The 20,191-nt window shown below is 40.8% G+C and overlaps 1 protein-coding gene across 1 annotated transcript in view; it reads right to left on the bottom strand.

The window, feature by feature from the left end:
• The window catches only part of LOC135203999 (E3 ubiquitin-protein ligase HUWE1-like), a 123,974-nt gene that overhangs the window by 29,597 nt on the left and 74,186 nt on the right, over positions 1 to 20,191 (bottom strand). The window contains exons 27-36 of the mRNA XM_064233923.1: positions 18,910 to 19,059; positions 18,215 to 18,375; positions 17,877 to 18,100; positions 17,521 to 17,648; positions 17,011 to 17,211; positions 16,722 to 16,863; positions 14,957 to 15,232; positions 14,560 to 14,725; positions 3,990 to 4,119; positions 2,817 to 2,946 (exon numbers count right to left, since the gene is read on the bottom strand). Coding sequence (XP_064089993.1) covers positions 2,817 to 2,946; positions 3,990 to 4,119; positions 14,560 to 14,725; positions 14,957 to 15,232; positions 16,722 to 16,863; positions 17,011 to 17,211; positions 17,521 to 17,648; positions 17,877 to 18,100; positions 18,215 to 18,375; positions 18,910 to 19,059 — 1,708 coding nt within the window. The remainder of the gene's footprint in view (positions 1 to 2,816; positions 2,947 to 3,989; positions 4,120 to 14,559; positions 14,726 to 14,956; positions 15,233 to 16,721; positions 16,864 to 17,010; positions 17,212 to 17,520; positions 17,649 to 17,876; positions 18,101 to 18,214; positions 18,376 to 18,909; positions 19,060 to 20,191) is intronic.

A 20,191-nucleotide genomic window follows, 5' to 3' on the forward strand; every position in this document is an offset into this window, starting at 1 on the left:
CGAACATTCATTCCGCCTACATTTAACACAGAAAGTGTGAGGGTCCACCGCAGCTTTCGGTAACCTCACCTTACATCCATCGGTCACACATACTCTAAACAAAACAGGAGTTTTGTAAAACAGAATCAAAATCAGACATTCTACAGGAAAATCCAGCGCAAAGTCAATAACGGTCCACAATCAGCGTATGCCAAGCCAACATAGAGCGAATACGTCACCAAAATGTTCAAATCAATCTCCAGGCAAGCGAGAAATGAAGAATATATCGGAAGAAACGACAACAGTTGTTATCGCTTCAGCGACAGAAAAAAATCTGGCTGGAGAGATAGATTGGTTCATACGCCCGCCACCCAGCGGCGGGTAAGGTAGACCACCTGACCTACCTGTCGCGTGTGCCGCGAGATTTGAAATTCTGTCGGAACGTCGGAGACTATAGCTAAGTATATATCTGGCAGGGAAGTTCATGTACAAAATGAATAATACCCAAATGACAAGCACATTTAGAAAAAAGAAGCTTTGTTTTTGTAAACCAGAGGTTTTGTTTACAAATATCAGCTGACTTGTAGGCTAGCTGATTTGGCTGGCTATCGGACCCTTCTTTGTTTTTACGATATGAGATCAAATTTGTAGATAACTTGTTTTTCAATAGAATAAACCTTACATTTAGTAATAAAATCAAATATATAATTATTTTTTCCTTTTCTATTATAGATATAAGATGGCCTCTACTTCCCATGAGTTATCTTTGGAAGAAATTGACAATATTTTATTTGGGTCTGATTTAGAATTTGGGTCAGATATAGACGATCCTACACCAAATGATGATACCACTGATGAAAATATGGATGAAGACGTTTCAGCAATATGCTCAACAACCAAAAATTCACTGTATTGGAATAAAATTGATAATAATAACCCAATTCAATTTTGTAATGTTTTTGATTACACAGCTTCCCATAAGGTAATTGGTTGAAAACTTAATCTTTATGAGTGTTTCACAAGATTTTTTCCAGATAAAATTTATGAACATGTTGCAAAAGAAACTAATAAGTATTTTAAATCAATGAAAGCTACAAAACATCCTTTGCCAAGAAGATCAAGATACCACCAGTGGTCAGATGTAACTTCTGAGGATATAAAAGCTGTTGTTGCTATTGAAATAGCAATGGGTATACTACATAAACCCACAATTGAAAGTTACTTTAGTGAAAGTAGCTTTTTATTTGATACTCCTGGCTTCAGAGAAGTTTTTTCAAGGGATAAGTATCAGTTGATTAGATCAGCTATTCATTTTAGTGATAATGATAAGAAAGATAGACTATCTAAGATCAGGCCAGTATTAGAAATGGTAAAAGATTTATATGGGAAGTACTATGTAAGCAATAAAGAAATCAGAATTGATGAACGCATGATAAAATTTAAAGGTAGGCTATTTTTCAAACAATATTTACCATCAAAGCCTTCAACTAAATGGGGAACAAAAGTAGTCAATGACAGATGGACATACAGGTTACCTGCTTAAATTTAATGTATATACTGGGAAGGATTCTGAACGTCAGCCATCAGAAGGGTTGGGTACTCATGTTGTTTTATCTTTGTTAGAGGGTTATGAAAACAAAGGTCATATTATTTACATGGACAGTTTTTATAACAGTGTGGATCTTTATGACAAACTACTTGAGAAAAAAACTTTAGCTTGTGGAACAGTTACGATAAATAGGAAGGGTCTGCCAGCTGCAATGAAACAAATAACTGTGAAAAAGGGAGCTTTACTAGTAACATGGGTGAGAAGTAATGGTAAAATGCTTGCTTGTTCTTGGCAAGACACAACCAGGGTTAATTTACTGTCTAGTTTTGGGACAGTAGGGACATATTAAGTAAAAGTTCATTCAAAGAAAGGTGACAGAGAAATTGATAAGCCCTCCATTCATGTAGAATATAATAAGTATATGGGGGGAGTTGATAAGTTTGATCAACTTTGTTCAACATACCCTTACAAAAGAAAGAGCCAGAAATGGTACCAACCCATCTGGCACTTTATAGTTGAGGCAGCATTAGTAAACTCAAAATATGTTACAATATTCAGAACCCCACTGCCAAGCTTGATCAAAAAAAAATTCAGGGAAAAAATTATTTACACTTTGTTAGAAGGGTATAAGGGTAGCAAAACTCAAAGAAGGGGTAGGTATTCAAATCCTATGGAATCTAGACTAACTGAAAGGCATTTTCCAGCACAGTATGTTGACAAAAACCACAAACCCCTATGTATTGTATGCTCTATCTTGCCCAAGAATTGCTTGAAGAAAGGTAAAGGAGAATGTAAGAGAAAGCAAACAACCTATTTTTGTGATTAGTGTGTTGAAAAACCACCTCTTCGTATCATTCCATGTTTTGAGACATATCATACCTTAAAAGTGTACAAATAAAAGCGTTGCCAATGTGGAAAATAAAAGTGTGAGACATTGATGAATTTGCTAGAGGTTTATTGGTGAAATTAATAGTCATCTAAGAAAAAGAATGTGCTATTTTTCTTCATTTTTACCCTTTTATAAAATAATTTAAGTCAGAAAATGATAAATCCAAGGAAAAATATTGTGAAATGTTGAAAATACAATGGTTCTGGAACACACAAAAATTGGTTTCAGTAAATTTTATGCATTTTCAATTTTTCATTGAAAATGTGCACAAAGCTGTGAAACGTACGTACTCCTAAATCCGCAGCAAAATGGTTAAAGAACATACAAGGTATCCTGTGAAATTCTTGAAATATATTTTGAAAATAGAGATATAACTTTAGGCTACTAGTCCTTCTTTACCTGTAACTGCATCATGCATTGAATCTGCCTCTAAGACCCGTGTTTCTTCAGTCCACCTAGAAAGAGCATTAGGTACATTTGCCAAAGATGCTGAAGACCCTCCATTGTTCATCATGTTTCCACCATGATCCTGAAAATTGAAATCAATGTTAAAATACTGAAATTTTTTTCTAAAGTTCACCAAAAAAAAAGAAAACTTTCATACCAACCCACTAACTCTATATTGCCTCATTTCCACAAACAACGAAAACGTTAACAAAATACCCTTATTGGTCAGGAATGAGGCGCCTCTCTGACATATCAGTAATGTGTATGACATCCCTTAGGCTTTACTTGTAAGATCAAAAGCCAGTCTGAAAAAGGATAGTGGCTCCTACCTATGGCTAATGGGTTTGTATGAAAAAGCGTAATAAAATAAAGATCTTCACAAAAACCCTTTAATAAATAGCAGTTTTTTCCTAACTGACAAATATGAATTTTTAAATATATATACACCACTCCATCATGAGGCTTCACTATGAGCATACACACGCTGCTTTGCTCTCCCGGGATCACTCCATTCTTGCTATTGGGCTGTGCCCTTGATTTTTATTTGTTTTATTTCACAATTCACTTCAATTTAGCTCTGATATGTAGCATCCTATTTTCTGTAGTGATGTGTGAATACAATCATCAGATTTTAGGGTCTTTTGCCTTCCAGGTAAACTATAAAAAAGCACTAAAGCTAAAAAAAATCTGTAGGTCACAATATAAGCTACATGTCGAAACACTCAAAAGGCAAACGGAAGAATTAATAGTATGCTTGGTAGCAGACACCAGGCTGAGCACTCAGCAGGAAACCATGCTTCTTTCATGTCTTCCAATAATGTCACTGGATCCATTTACAAAGAAGAATATTTATGATCAATGGATTTTTTTATATATATTTCAAAAAGAGATTAGCAATGTTTACACAAAATTAACCCCACAATTGGTCAAGAAAATTTAGAAGGCAATCCTAAGAATAGCAAATATGTCAAAGGTAGCTGAGGGAAGCATGTCATATGTAGGACTGAGAACTTTTCACCCCCAAAAATCCATTTTTATTCTTATAAATCAGACAAAACAATAATCTTATTCAACTCAAAACACCACTGGGCACAAAAACTTCAGAAGCATTACCAAATTACTTACCTGCATATCAATAAATTCATCTGGATCGGGTGGCATAAGTCTAACATCAGGATTTGTGAAAAGTACTTGGTTGGCTTCCCTTAGATTTGAAGTCAACTGGAGTACATCTCGATGACTAGGACCCAGTAATCTATAAAGATTAAATGTAATTATGACATCTTTCAACAAATACTTGGATCTATCACAAAATTAAACTGTAAACTGTAAAGCTCTAAAGTGTCAAACCACATTCAAAACAAACATTTTCCTGTGCTTTAAATCTAAAAACACCTCAATACAGATTTCTAGCATGAAACGTATGAAAACTACCTTTAAAACATTTTAATTTTAAAGAGGTAAATATCCTAGCATAACCAAATTAAAAAAACTAAAAGAAAAAGACCATTATTGTTTTTTAGATCAAAATTTACCCTCAGATGTAATCATTCTCAAGGTAGTATAATATAGTTTTCCTATACAGCTTGCAATAAAGCCTGATCTACACCAGTTTAAATGTTCAACTTTGTAACCAAACCCTTCTGCAGCAATTTGAAATGGCACTATCATAAATTCCCAATAACCAAAAGCTCCACCTAGATGGTACAACACTCCTTTTCATATAACTTTTTTTTTTTTTTTTTTTTTTTAATAAAGACAGGCCGATACCGTTTTTACAGCTGCTTAATCTTACCAGAACCACTTTTCTGCACAGTCTCTACCTTACAAAAGGCTTGACAAACTTGACCAACTAAGCAGCTTATGTCAACCATAGGTTCTTTTATAGCTGAGAACAAAGAACTACAGTTCTAAAAACACTTTCAAGATCCTCATTTCTTATCACCTTAAGACGACTTAAAAACACGAGCAAGTAGGGGTTTAAACATTATGTAAACCAAAGGCGCATAAATCTGATGATAATGGCACAGCATAATATGACTTCAGTCATGAGATGGGCATGAGGAGGGAGGGGTGGGGGAGGGGATGCAGCAGCAGCAGCAGCGCTCTTCTAAACTTGGGGAAAATGCACTGCCTAAGCTTTCCCCTGTGATCATTTTGAAAGCAAAAAAGGATTGAACAGCAACTATACAATTTTCTGCCTGAATAAGCCACCAGAAGAACGTTCTTTCAAGTACTTGAAATCTTGCATAGTGAATTAGGTGGGACTAGTAAATTCTTCATGACTACCTTTCATCAGGGAACTAACGAAAATTTCTAAACAACAAAATCAGAACTATCCTTCAGGAAAATGTATTTGGTAAGCACAGTTTCCTCAAAATACTAATTGCATTCACAAACCAAACCATATAATCTACAAGTTCTAAACATGTTCCTCAAATATTCCTTAGTATTCAAAAATTCAAAAGAAAATGTTACACAAATACTGAAGTATCATTCACAATAGCCTAAGTAGGATGGAAAATTCAACTAACTATTGAAGAAGCAAATTAAGAACAAAAATTCTTCTAATTACCATCATCAACGTCAAATCGTTTAACCTCTTATCTTCAGTCAATCACTAAAACAAATGCAACTCTAAAAAAATTACCTAAGCATGTGCCAAACCTTATGCTTTGGATCAATTCACCAGCCAGTCACAGTACACTTGCAATTCCAAATCCCTATAAGATATTCACAATATGACAATTTGTCCAAAATTGCATTTTCCTAACTATACAAACCTGAGGTCCTTTTACAATAGGAAGGTACTAGCGGCAGCTGGATAGGTCGTAAGCTTTCGAACAAGGGGTTCGGTAGTTAAAACTGCTGTCCGACAGGCGCGCGCGCGCGACTGGTAGGTAAAACAAATCACTTTTGCTTTTGGCCCCAAGCAATAAAAACTGCCAGAGTGAGGGGTGGGCATGAGGTGGGGCTATGTGTAAAAGGACCTCAGGTTTGTATAGTTAGGAAAAATGCAATTTTGGACAAATTGTCATTTGTTCCGACACGGCATACAAACCTTCGGTCCTTTTACAATAGGAAGACTCTTACTTCTTGGTGGGTGGAATCTGATGTCTTTTGTGAACAGACTGGTGTTCGCCCAACCTTGGAAGCCTCCCTGGTCGTAAGAGCGAGGGAGGGATCCAAGCCTCTGTCCGATTGATCGGGGTGTGCACCGCAGGATCAATGGTCAGACCTCTGGACCGAGTACTAAGAGAGGGGCATGCGCATCTCTTCGTACCAGGCAATGCAAGAACTTGTTCCTGTACAGGAGCAAATATAAAGTCATGGGTTTGACTCTTGTAGGCATCCACTTCCCCCCCTTGTAGAAGGAAGTGGTGGATATTCTGCTCCTATCCCTAGTGAAAGGGGATAGGATGTGGGGCTCTGTCATATAGCTCACCGGCATCTCGTCCTTATCCAGCAGGGTAATGACCGTATCCCTCTACCCACAGGTAGAGGGGTAGAAAAAAGATAGAAAGAGAAGCCAGTCACCTTTCTCATTCACTAAATTCTATTCATACAGTCACACCAGGACTCGATGCTGTTCAGCCTGCTAGGGTCTGGGTTAACTACACAACGTTGTTGAGGCAGCCACCACGGGTCCTAAGGAAAAACGATCCAAGGACCTGTGGGCAATATCCAAAAGGTAGAAGGAGGTGCCAGTGGTCTGGTTGTACCAGACCCCTGCCTTCAGCCTGCGCCACGGAGAAGTTCTTGTGTAACTCGAGGGAGTGTACTTCTAGGTCATCTTGGTGCTGACGAAGAGTCTTCAACACTCCGCCTGCCCCTGATGTCGAGTTTCTTCAGAAAGCGCGGTCGTGCTTTCACAGGGACAAAGCAGCATCTCCTTCGCATCGAAGCAAGCGTGAAGTCCATTAGGGAGGGGACTGTGAAGGACTCTAACCGATCGTCAGGAACCGAAGGGTTCAGAGTCTTCGCTACGAATTCGGTACGAAATCGAGCGTCACGAATCCCCATCCCCTGGATGCTTGACTTCGCAGGCAAAGTCATGCAATTACCTCAGAGGAAAAGAAGGGAATTGTCGTATGACCTATCCCTATTCTCGACTTCGGTGATGTCCTGTACCCATACTGGTCTATCCGTCTGCAGCGAAGTTGTTGTTCTCGGTAGTGGATAGGACAACCGACACTCAATGTTGGGTGTCGATGGTATGGGTACTGTGACAAGCCGTTAGGACGAAGAAAAGATTGTTATGGAAACAACCGAACTAAGTCCACAGCGAAGTTCGTAACAGAACTTGGGCGCTCTGACAGCTGCCTACTGACTGCGTTCGGTAGGAGGCAAGTTGTCCAAGCAACCGAGCAAGTCACGTGACCTTCGCCTTCAAAAAAGGGTTATGCCAAGAGACTAAACAAATAATTTGTTCGTCACCGATGCCAGAAGGGCAAGGTGATGACTCTCTTAAGGCATGTGCCCAACAGGCGAAAGTCAATTGCCTTCTAGAGACCGAGGTCCTTGATGGCAAGATATCTCATAGTATAGTTGATTCTCGGTAAGGAGAAACAACACTATGTGACGTTGAAGACGAAGGTGTACAGAAAATGCAACCTACGTCTTCACAGCTGAACCGAGAGAAGGATCTCAAGATTCTGAACCTGTGCTACAAAGACTGAGAACGCTAACCGCTATTGATTTGCTGTCCGGTGAGGATCGTAGTTGCAATAAAAGCGGAGCGCTTCCAGTAATGAAGACAGGAACTACTGCCTGAAGAACTGCTTCTCATGGGCTGAACATTTGGAAGTAGAGCTGTCAGGTCGGGAGAGTAGGCGATGTCTTCTGACATATCTGTTAATTCGGGGCGAGCAATGAAATTGCACACCTACGAATACGAGATATTTTGAAGACAAACTCAGATGTCTGCAAAAATCATTCGCATTATCGCAGTGGCGATGCAGCGGTTTGACTAGTACGACTTCTGTTACCAGTGCGGTAAAACAGAAAGATGAAAGAGTCCAAGAGATATCTCTGTTGAAAATTCTCGCAATGTCGAAGGCGATGAAATCGAGCGTCACAGCAGTAGAGATGGTCCTTCATTATTGCGAGAATCCCCGTTAATCAGAGACCTAAGTCCATTGATTGTTGGGCAGAGATACGGTTTCGGTAGTCAATCCAACCAGGGGAGGGGAGAGAGAGACGTAAACCGACCGTGCATCTCCGAGACCTAGCTGATACTGAGCCGCTATCAGGCAGTTCAATACGCAGTAGCTCTCGGTGACTCGTCATCCTGAGTTGCCAGGTAATCCATTATTCCACGAAGGAATGCGTTCGGCTAGAACCATCGAGCATAAAGAATACGCTCGAGCAATTATAATTTAACCGAAACGGATTTCGGTAAATACAAAAGCTGATTTGGTGTTGTCATGACAATACCAAGTATCTAAAATCGAAACTGATAACGCTGGGAGGTTGCAGGCAACCCCGAGTTGCAGTTCAATTAAGATACAATTCGTCTCGGTCCACAAACCGTAGAGTTAACTACGGTATGCGCCTACCCCACGGACAATTCAACTGTTAAAGAATCATGTCGCGAGGGTAATATACGTAGTATATTTGTAGGTTCTGTACCACGACTCCATCCTAAATTCTTTTCCCCTCGAGGAATGAGAATAAGGATGGAGATCGACCGCCTTCGTTCTCTAGTCAAGAGAGTGAAGGAGAAGTCTTTCCCAAAGGAAAGCTTCAATGGTGAACAGAATACCGAAGACGATAGTTCAAGCCAAACTGGAAGTTCCCGTCCGTTCTTCTCTATTCCAGGTTAAGCGCCTACTGTGAGATACTCTTCTTTCAGCAGCAGTCTTCTTCCAAATGCTAGAAATTACAGGAATTCGAGCATAAGCGAGGTTCCCGATTATCGTGTAACAATTATCGGGGATTCTCGCTCACTTTGGACCGTGGTCTCGCCTGAGTGTTTGGAGATCGTAAAAAAACTCGAAACACTCTGAGTGCGCTAGAAATTCCGTAGAATTCTAAGCACTCTGCGAAACCCCCCACCGAATTCGTCAGATGATATCGGCTGGTGGTCCTCTCGATTCCCGTAGAAATCGAGATCTAGCAGTTGGAGAAGAAAGGAGCAGCCATCGCCTTACGGCGATGGCCTCTCAGAGCCTGGGAAAACGTATCGTCAGGAGAAAACGTTTTTTCCCGAGGAGGGTTACGAACTCATACTGTGGGTAAGTGTCTGCCACCACTGTGAACGTCGTCTGGGTGGGGTTGATCGACACCTGACAGTAGAGAGCCGATACCGCTCCGACTCATTCCAGTCCTCGGCGAGGTCGAAACCTCAGGAGGACCGAAGGGGTATTTAAATACGGTGTCCGAAGACACGTATAAACGCCTCTGTCGCAGTAGAGGAGGTGAAGTAGCTTGTTCGAGCCGTCCAGAACTGAGAGAGCCTTCTTGTCCGGAGACGAGAGACTACCTGTTCAACACAGTCGGCGGAAGCTCCGATCGCGGCCGACCCACCGTCGATTTGGGTTCCCTCTCGGGCCCCAAAACGACTCGAGCCGAGACGTCGGCTCTGCTGGTGGGAGCGGCGATCCTTCCCCGAGGTCATTGTGCTGACGAATCAGCGCCGTAAACCTCGGCAAAGTTCCTCTGGATCTCGGAAGTCACAGCATCTTGCAGAGACGGGACGTTAAGCTCTTCGAACAAGAGCATTCCGAGAACCTTCCTCCTAAGAAAGGGGGAACAGCGACAGCCCTCTCGGTCTTATCCCCATCCACTTGCGCATACGTCCTGGTGCGGTCCAAGAACCGTGCCTGGCACGTAGGGCGTCGTGGTGGTATCATGAGGGGCGCACCCCTCACGATCACTCCTCAATACCTCGCTCCTCCCGGTGTAACCCGAGGAGGTTGAAGGTACGGGAGAGGCAGACCTGACGCTCCCTCGTCGCTCGCTGGCAGAACCAGCAGGCTTGGAGGGCTGCAGGCGATCGTCAACCGCGGTGACGATCGAGCTGCAGGCCTGGTCGAACCGTCTCGCTGTGGAGAACGGCTGGACTGAGCACAGCGGCCCGATCTCGAGTGTCAGAAGAGCTGGTGCTGGTTGCCGTTCCCGATCGCTCTCTGTGAGAGCGACGGTCAGGCGACCTGCAGGCTCCACTGTCGCAGTGAGACCGGTGCTTGCTCCTCACGGCACGTCACGTCGCTGGTTCCAGCGTTGGCTGGCACCGCGAACGGGAGGACCTCTTTCCCAGCCTCAGCCCGTGGTCGGTCGTGGACCGTCACGTCCCCGGGTAGCCAGCTGTTCACCGCGAGAGTGAGAGCTGGTCTGGTGAGAGTCGCATGAAGCGGCTGTCACCAGTCTTCCGCCCCGTGCCGTGAACCTGACGCTGAGCGGACTCAGAGGTCTGGTTCCTGGCTGCACGGTCGCTGGTAGGCGACCGTACACTCGGTACCTCCCGCGAACGAGAGGCCGAGACGGACCCTGATGCAGTGGCAGAACCACTGACACCAGGCGAGGAAGTACCGGTGTTAGTCCCGGTACCCTTGCCCTCTGGTCCCCGTAGTCTTCTTCCTTGCGGAAGAAGAGACCGGGGCCCGCTCCCGAAGGAGCAGGAGGAGCAGCGGAAGGAACCCTCCCGTCCCGACACCGAGGTGAGACGGGTCCCGAGAAGCTCCCGACGGGGAGACTTCTTAGGAGGGAGGAGGCGACCTTCTTCTTCCTCGGTCTGTAAAGCCTTAGAAGTTCGAAGGGGAAGAGGCGGCGGCCGACGACGATGAAGAAGATGAAGACGACGACCACGACACCTCCTCTTCTTCGTCAGCTTCCTCAGGACAGACGTAAGATCTGCTATCGCCAGGGTCGGAGCCGGGGGCTGCTGTAGCCGAAGCCACAGGGCCCGGACGCACCTGTACAGACAGACCAAAGTCTGGGGTAGTACCCACCACGAACAGGGGACGACATCAGCAGGTATGGGCATCCAGGAAGCAGCAGGACGGCCAGCCATCATCGGTAAGGGACAGCCAGCGCAGCAACGGCAGGAACAGCCAGCGCAGCAACGGCAGGGCCAGCCAGCGCAGCAACTGCATGGACAGTCAGCCCAGAATCGGCAGGTACGGCAGGCAGCCCACCGGAAACACAGGAAGGTGGAGCAGCAGCCAGCAACATCCTGGTACCGGCGGCAGGTCCAGGGGCGAGTCTAGGGCAGCGGAAGTGTGGTCGCTGCAGCGCGGCAACCACGAGCGGCGGCGGCACGCCCCCCTCTCGGTACGGCGAACGGCACTTCACAGCGGGCTGTAGGCAAGACTGTTACCACGTGAGGAGAGTACACCAGGTGAGGAGGGACGTCGTCACCTGGTTGCGTGGTCACCACTCCATGGGTGACCGCAGTAGGCCCAGACATAGAACCGCAGCCCCGACACCAGCACGCTCTGCAATTGGGAAGGACGCCCATACCTCACCAAGGTCCACCCTCGTGGCAGTAGCACCTGCGGAAATAATAGTAGTAGCGATTAATGGGGGGAAAGGGGGGGAAATCCCTCGTGCGGGGGTTTGATCCCTCCCGAACGAGTGGAAGACCCCTAATACAATTGTACATCGGGCACCGAGCGCCCTCGCCCCGCGCTCGACGGATCGGGCGAGGAGAAGAACGCCGATAACCTCCCCCCCCCCCAAGGGGAAGAGTCATCTGTGGGAACTGAGCGGGGGGGTCTCGTTCCCACCCCGCACAGTCCCCATGTACCCAACAACAAAAATAAGAGCCCTAGAGCAATCGTGCCATCGGCACGAATACAAGGCATAAGGATCAATTCCCTGACTGAGCGGAACTTGAACCAAATAAAATTGATGCAACTCATAATAAGGAACAAAATGAAAATGCATCTTGCAAAACGATTCACTTCACAATGAATAAGGGCTCGGATCGAGCGCATTTGCGCCCTCGGTACCGAGCGCAAGGTGAAATGGTTTCATTCCTTATCCTTTATGGATCAAGGTTTCTGGAAAACCTTGATCCATAATGAAATGATGCAATCACAATATATGAAAATGAAAGACTACTGCGCTTGCGATTCACTTCATACAATAAAAAGGGGAAGGATCAATTCCCGTGAATAGCGGAACATTGATCCCAGTCAACAATGCAATCTCAATAAAAAAATGAAAATGAAAAAGAACTGCACTTGCGATTTCACTTCATTTAAATTAAAAAAAAAAGGGGGAAGGATCAATCTCCGGGCAAGCTCGGAAACTGATCCAAAATGAGTATTGCTACAATAAAAATAATATATGAAAATGAAAAGAAGAATACTGTACTTGCGATTCCACTTTCATACTGAATAAGTTTTCCGTGCCGAGCGCATTCGTTCGGCAACGGGCATACAGGTCAAAAAATTATAAATGAAAAGAGCACTTACTTACGATTTTCATCTACACATTTCCAACCCAATATACGCTCGGAGCGAGCGCTCCCGCCCTCGGCACCGAGCATACACAATACGAGGATCATTCTGGGAAAATGAATTCCGCAATTACGGCCCTTCAGTCCCGGCACTCGGGTAATCGGAGGCGTTGTGAACCAAGATCCTTTAATTCACAATTGAATTCAATGAAAATGATTGTACTTACAATTCAGTTTCACTAGATACATAGAAAAGAAAAAACACATCATGCGAAAGCAAACGACGATGAAGCGGGCAGAGAGCGATGATACACGTCCACACGCCAGCAGGCCGAAAGCAAAAGTGGTTTGTTTACCTACCAGTCGCGCGCGCGCGCCTGTCGGACAAGCAGTTAACTACCGAACCCCTTGTTCGAAAGCTTACGACCTATCCAGCTGCCGCTAGTACCTTCCTATTGTAAAAGGACCGAAGGTTTGTATGCCGTGTCGGAACAAACTGTATTTGGAGAACACACAGTGTAGGTTTATGCTGAACCTTGTGGGATTAAAGAAGAAAATCTTGCTCTCCAAATCTTTCAACAATAATAATGGCCCATTAATTTCAACCTGCATTAGGATGGGGTGTTCTAGTTTCCAGCAGTATGTTCATGCAAATTAACAATAAATAATAAATAAATAACACCCATGTTACTAAATGATTCTTCACCAAAATGTGGAACTATTACTATAACCTCAAAGAGTAAGCTGGCAAAATAATCATTCCCAATTTTCACTCATATACATTATTATTCTGAGAAACTGAATTGGGTACTATTAGTAGGTATAAAGACACTGCGACACAAAATAAAAGTTCAAAAGCAAATAAAAACTAGGCCTCCTGATGAATTATTGCAATTTTAACTACTGTCACTAAAGGGCACCGCATTTAACAAAACTACTCAAGTACCTAGCATGTTGAACTAGTGAAAAATATTTCTATAAGAATCTTGAGATGGAAAATCTCTGTGGTATACACAACAGTGTTTTTACCAGTGAAATATCTTTTTCAGATACCTTTGGTGTTTGGTACTATGCTTCCCTCCCACCTCAAATTCTTAACGAAAATCACTAGCATACATGGAAATCATTAGAAAAGCATACCTAACATGATCATGGGGCCTTTGATCATTTCAATCAATGGCCCGACTTAATCTGACCCTGATCAATGTTATTCACCCAGGTAACCCAGAAATTCTAGCACATTTTGCTTAATAACAATAACAAAAACCTCTCTTCAATTGTTCTAAAATACTTATTTCATTAGTAATAAATCTAGAATGAGCAATGTGTGTACTAACAAAATTTAACCTTGAGATTTTACTCAAGCTGGAAAAAAAAAAAATTTACTAAATACATAATAATGGCACTTTCCCATGTGCTCTACAAATCAAGGCATTGGCATATTCTTGATTACTGCCCCTTCCATTTAAACCATTTATACCTTTACTATTCTTGTCACCTGACCAAAAACCAGCACAGCAAAGTTGAAGAGTTCCATTCTGTTGCAATCAATAACCAATTACTTGGATCTTTAATATTATTACAATGATTTGGAAAATTATACCAGGGAAAATGATAAAAAGAGCAAATTTCAAACATGAATCAAGTGACACAGAATTAAGTAATTTTAAATTTCAACTTACTCCACATTAAAATGAAGTATAAAATATGGAACCCGATACAATCGATGATTTTTTCACAGAAATTCTAAATTCACTTACACAAAAATAAATATAAGTACACTTCCACCTTTCACAGCCTATGGATAATGATTCATACATCAAAATACACAATGAAAAGGATAATACTAACTCATAAGGGATATATCATTCACATTAAAATTCAATATCTATCATTAATATAGGGGCTATCAAACCTACTGGAATCCAAAATGTTCAAACACTAAAAATACATTACTTTTGCATAAAATAAAGGGCAAGTAATAAACAAAGTGCAAGATAACATTAAAACAAATGTAACTAATCGTGCAAAGTTCTATTTCTACGAAAATAACCAAGATTTTTATTCAATTAGCCTTCATGGATTAAATTCAACAAAGTTTAAAAGATAAAATGAGTGAGTGAGTGTGTCCAGAAAGCAAGGATGCTAGTGTGATAGTACAAGTTCATTAGTCAAGGCAAAAATAGGCAGTGGTGGCTTGTGAGTGACTATTTAAGTTAGTGTGCTAAAATATAGGTGTGCTACTGATGAAGCCAGCAAAGCTGTGGTTCATGGGGAGTGGTGGGTCACCTCTGGAGTATGGTGGTGGTGGTGGTGTGGGTGCGTGGGGTGACAGTATGGTACCTGAGCACCCCGCGCTGACGACTGGGCCTGCTGTTGAGACGAGCACTGCCTGTGGCAGGGACCTCTCGAGGATTTTGGAATAATGGATGCGTTGGGATGGCATTGCTTCCACCTATTCGGGATGAAGTATAGCTTTCAATTTCAGTTTCACATTTACTAGGAAAAATTTACCAAAAAAGACAAGGGCCATTATAATTTAATTTCTTCATTTCCAAAATAAAACAATACCAACTTAACAAAATATTCATCTAATAATCAAAAACTGAAACAGAATTTTTAGCAATTTAAAACTATATAATAAACATGTAACTATAAAATTCATCATTTTCTATTTCAAACATACTTGGATTGGCATTAGGTGTTGAAGCCATAAAAGAAGGATCTTCATGTGAATGCGTCTGGTGATGATGAGACACTCGATCACCGAAGATAATTGTATCTATAGTATCTATGTACTGCTGGTAAGAAGGGAGGAGGAGAATGTCATCAGAATCCCGTTCACCTGGAAGTCGGATGAAAGTTTCCTCAAGGTCTTCATAGCCCTCATCAAAGACTGACCCTTCCTCCTCCTCTTCCTCATCATCATCGTCATCATCAGCTGTTTGCAAGACAATAAAACCTTAGGAAAAACAATGAAATAGGGAATAGTCTTAAGGTAATTTAAATAAAAGTACAGCTTTTTCAAAAACTCAAAATTGCCAAAATTTTTTTTTTTTAAACAATGACCTTTCAAGTTCCTCTGATTAAGACAGCATTATAAGCAGGTAAACTATGTCTCCTACATTTCTTATCCACAAATATATAAATGCAAGAAAATAAACCACTTCAAAAATTAAAGTTGTGCAACGCATTTTACTGACATTACTCTTACTCAATTTTAACCACTTCCTTAGCAACAGAGAACTTTCCTATATACAAAATAAGGTTTAAAAACTATAAAATTATATCAATGATACTCCACATTCTTTAAAAAGTATTCATTTTGTCTTGAAACAAAATTTACTTGTGAACTGGTTTGAAAGCTTGAAAATAACTGGGTTAAAAATTCACCAATAAAATTAGTTAAAACCTATCGAAAGCTTTTGCAGTTGTTATAAGTTAGTTATTGCAGTTGTTATAAGTAAGTTAGCAAGACCACAATCATACTTATGAACTCGATCAGACTTTATTCAAAGAATTCGTTCTGAAATGAATAATGAATACTGGAGCAAGGTAAAGTTACAGAAACTGGACAGCTAAGTAGGAGGAGGCCAGACAAAACTGAAAAGATAAACAGAAGGAACACTAAAATACTTGTACAGTTTGGTACACTATTCACACATTGTAGACTCAACAAATAGACCTCTCAATGCTGTGTTAACTACTGATATTCAAAGAATTAACAGAGAACAAAATCTAAAATCCTTAAAACCAGGTAACCCTTACACTGTTCCTATTTTGTTTTGTCTTTTTATATCTTGTAATGTTTTTCTTTCATTTATACCCATTTTGATCATTTGAAAAGATAAATCCTACAGAAAAGATTTTCTGGTACCCTGATTTTAGTAGTTTCCTTCCTTGGCACTTATCTAGTGTACTTGTACACTTATGATTATTAAATAACTATGCTTTAATAAAAGCTGTTTTCAACTAACTATATCATCACTTCGCCTGTCTGTTTGGAACTGATCCTGTCACACCAATTGAAAATAAAATAAAAATAAACTCAATCAGCCATGTATGAGCAAGACTTCATTGTCCAGCAAGGCAACTTTTCATTCCTCTGCACTCATCTAAATCTAAGATAGTGATTGTAAGGGAGGGGAAAACTCAAAATTAGGTTTTCCTGTCTTCCATCAGCTCTTCATCAAGCTTTTCACATTTGTTTTTCTGACCAATTGTTCCTCTTCTCTTCTAATCACATGTCCAAACCATTAAGTCTTTTTAAAATCTAGAATTAATCTAGCATATTGACACCACATCTCCAAACCAATTCCTCATTTATAATACAATCTTCCCAACCATACTGTGTTGTCATGCAACTTAACAATCCATGGTCACACTTATCCAAACTCTTCCCCATTGTAAGTAGGAAGAAAATGTATACATAAAATAGATGGTCATCTTACCTCCATCTTCTTCCTCTTCTTCCTCCTCCTCCTCCACTTCCTCATCATTGTCATCATCATCCCCTTCCTCTTCCCGGTCATCTGACGACTCTGATGAGGAGTCGTCGTGTTCTTCATTTCCTGCCTCTTCACCCTCAAGAAACTGTTGTTAAGACAAAGTGATAAATTTTACATCAGGACATGTTTCGATGGTAGAGTGTAGAGTATTAACAATGAAATCTGAACTTCTCTCCAAAAAAAAGCACTAACAGTTGAAGTTTTGGGGCAGAAAACAGAATGCAAAACCCACCTGACTTTCAGAATGCGTTACCATACGAGAGTCATGCATAGTATCGTCCGTATCCATTGGAGGATCCCTCTCTATGACATAACGAACTGCAGTAACGGAGTCACGGTGTCCTTGTCCTCTTGCACCACCACTCCCATCTTCCAACAATTGATCTAAGATTTCTTCCAAACCTGCCTCATCTCCTTCCACCAGTGTACCATCCTAAAAAAAAAAAAATTGAAAAATTATCTGTCTTTATACTCTTTTTACACCTTCAATTACTTCCTGAAAATCTTTAATTGCTTGTTCTAGCATTTTTTGTCCACATAATTTTGCTTCAACTTTTGTTCTTTCATACTCTTAATTCCATAATGAAAATGCTCACAATTTTCTTTGTAACTTAATCTAAGTACTAACAAACCAGTAATAACTAGCAATGCAAGGGAAAGTTCCCTTAGGCTGCCATCAGATGCAGCAAAAGTAGCTATGCAAGAAGCTGCTCAACAGCTGCAAACACTTATTACCTCATTTCGGATGAGCATCTGATGAAGGCTCCAAAATCTCACCAGCTGTACTAATATCATGTTCCGTATTTTCTGTATCCTCAATGTTATCATCACCTTGTGCTCTTGTCGCCTCACTATTGGTTGTTTCTGTGCCTGTAGGTATTTATATATAATTTTTTAATCCATATCCAACAAAAAGTCTTTAAGCAACCGGTAGGTAATGGTTTTCACTTTCAGAAAAATCTTAATCAGAGCAGCCTCCAATATAAAACTGATTTTACAACATTAAAACTGAATCTGAACATTTCATGAATAAAAAGACCCTTTTCATCAATGAATTTTAACTTATCAGGCATAAAAGATCCTATCATGTCCACTTACCCATAGGCTGTTGCTGATCATCATTCTGTGGAGTTTTCTTTTTAGATGAAGAAGCAATACCAAATGATGGCAGATTTACAATACGAGATACAAGTTCCAATGGTTTCAAAGCTGCATTGATTGTGGCTGCCATATTAGGAGAAGAGAGATCCAAGCTGTGAGGTATTCGGGCCAAATCAGTGACTAATCCTTTTCTAACCATGACCCTTATCATGTTATTCATTCTGCAAAAAGATAAAACAATCAATGTAGCACATAAATCTAAGAACTTTCAAAATTAATACCATAGCACATCTAGTTAAGACGGGTAAAACTGAAAAAATAACACTGCTTCCTACCCATGATGCTGTTGTTGCTTAAAGCAGAGATTGGCAGGCTGGTTCAGCTGAGCTGGACAGGCTTCCATCATTGTACATATCAGACCAACAAGGGCCTGAATTCTGGCATGCTTTTCTGCACTTTCAGTGACTACAGTTGCTCTACCAAGAGCACCTTTAACCTGCAAAATGGTAAAATTTCAATATTGTGTGTTCAAAAGCAGCATGAATTCCAAATCCTAGCAGAATTAATTGTGCTTGCATAAAATTTTCCAATTCCACAACAAATATTTTCATAAAATTCTCTACTTTTAAGGATGAATTCTATTCTACAATATTATCTTAAAACTGTTTTAAGGAGAGCAAAAAATTAAACTAAGTGAAACCGAGATGTTTAGAATACAATTAAGATAGGCTAAGTTAGTATAAACTACAGGAAACCAGCTTACTTTTGTTCCTTAAACGAAGATGTACTAAATTTAATGAAGTTTCCAAAAGACAACTTTAAAATACCCGTTCATATTTTCCTCTAGTATCATGGCAATTTCATATCACTTGGCATTTATGAAATGAGCATGTGACACATGGACAATTTCAATGTTTCAAACTAAACTTTGAAACTTAACATCTGCAGTACTTAATATCCTGACATACTTGGTATAACAATTGAGAATTTTGGATGTTGGATCACTTTAATGAAAATTAACTATACAAACCTCTGTCACAAGAATAGTCTGTGCATCTGGAGCATGATTGCAAGATGCCAAGGCAGCTATCAACACCCGAACATGACTTGCTGTATCTTTATCTGATGCTGAACTACTACAAACCAGATGGTCCAACATGTATGCAAGTGCAGAACAATCCTGTAAAGATATATTACCAAATTTAACCAGATCACTAAGTCAAAATAATTGTAAGATACGGGTGGTTAAAGGTTTAACTTTAAAAAACATTTTCAGTGTGACACTTGTCTAAAAATTGTAAACAATTTCACTATATTTCTTTAAATTATTTGCTTCCTAAACTATCATGGTTAATAAATTCACATAAACTATCACTAAAAATTGCAAACTCCATGAAGTATAATGAATCCAATTAGATGAGACTAGTTTTGCAGTGATCAGGAGAGTAATGTGGTAGCGAAACACTGCCTGGGAGAAGACTCCCGTTTACTTGGTTAACCTGGAGAGTAACAATACAAACTGTGCCTGAGGATTCAAGAGAAAGTGCCCAAGTCATCCAAGGGCCTTTACAGAGCTCAATACTTCTTCAAAAGGAGGAAGAGGGAAAACTGCTGGACCTTACAAGAAGGGTCTTATCCAACGACAATGTGAAGCAGCAACAGGGCACTGTGGCAAGCCTCAAGTATTTTCTCTCCATCATCTCCCCCCCCCCCCCCCCCCCCCCCCCCCCCCAAACACAGTACAGAAGAAAGGTTCTCACTCAGTTTCCATGCAAGGAAAATTACTGGAATTTAACAAGCAAGAATTACATGTCAAAATTAAACCAATGAATAAAAAAATAAGAACATCAGCAGAGGAAAATGAATGAGTGAAACGTCACATCAACAGCAAATAGTGATAATCCTCAAGATGTGCAACAAGGATCAGCTGAAAACAAGGACAGAAATGATCACCTTCCAGGCCAGTGGAATGTGAGACAAGTATGCACAATAAGGCATTTTATCTATGGATGTCGATGAACAAAAATTTTTAATTACTTGTCTAAAGCAGCAATTTCAGAGTTCCATGAGGGAAAGATACTAACAGCAACAAACAATCGAATGGTGAATAATATACTAACAGCAACAAACAATCGAATGGTGAATAATTATAAGATATAAATAAATAAATAATATAGTACTTTTGCTTATTTCCTTAAGTAACTAGTTAAAGCATCCTAGTAAAACCTGACAACCCAAGAAGTTACTAACCAATCCAAAAAAAAATTCTAGCCGACTGTTAGTGGAATTTACATATTCACATGACACACAGT

This window comes from Macrobrachium nipponense, chromosome 44, assembly GCF_015104395.2.
Source record: "Macrobrachium nipponense isolate FS-2020 chromosome 44, ASM1510439v2, whole genome shotgun sequence".
Lineage (NCBI taxonomy): Eukaryota > Metazoa > Arthropoda > Malacostraca > Decapoda > Palaemonidae > Macrobrachium > Macrobrachium nipponense.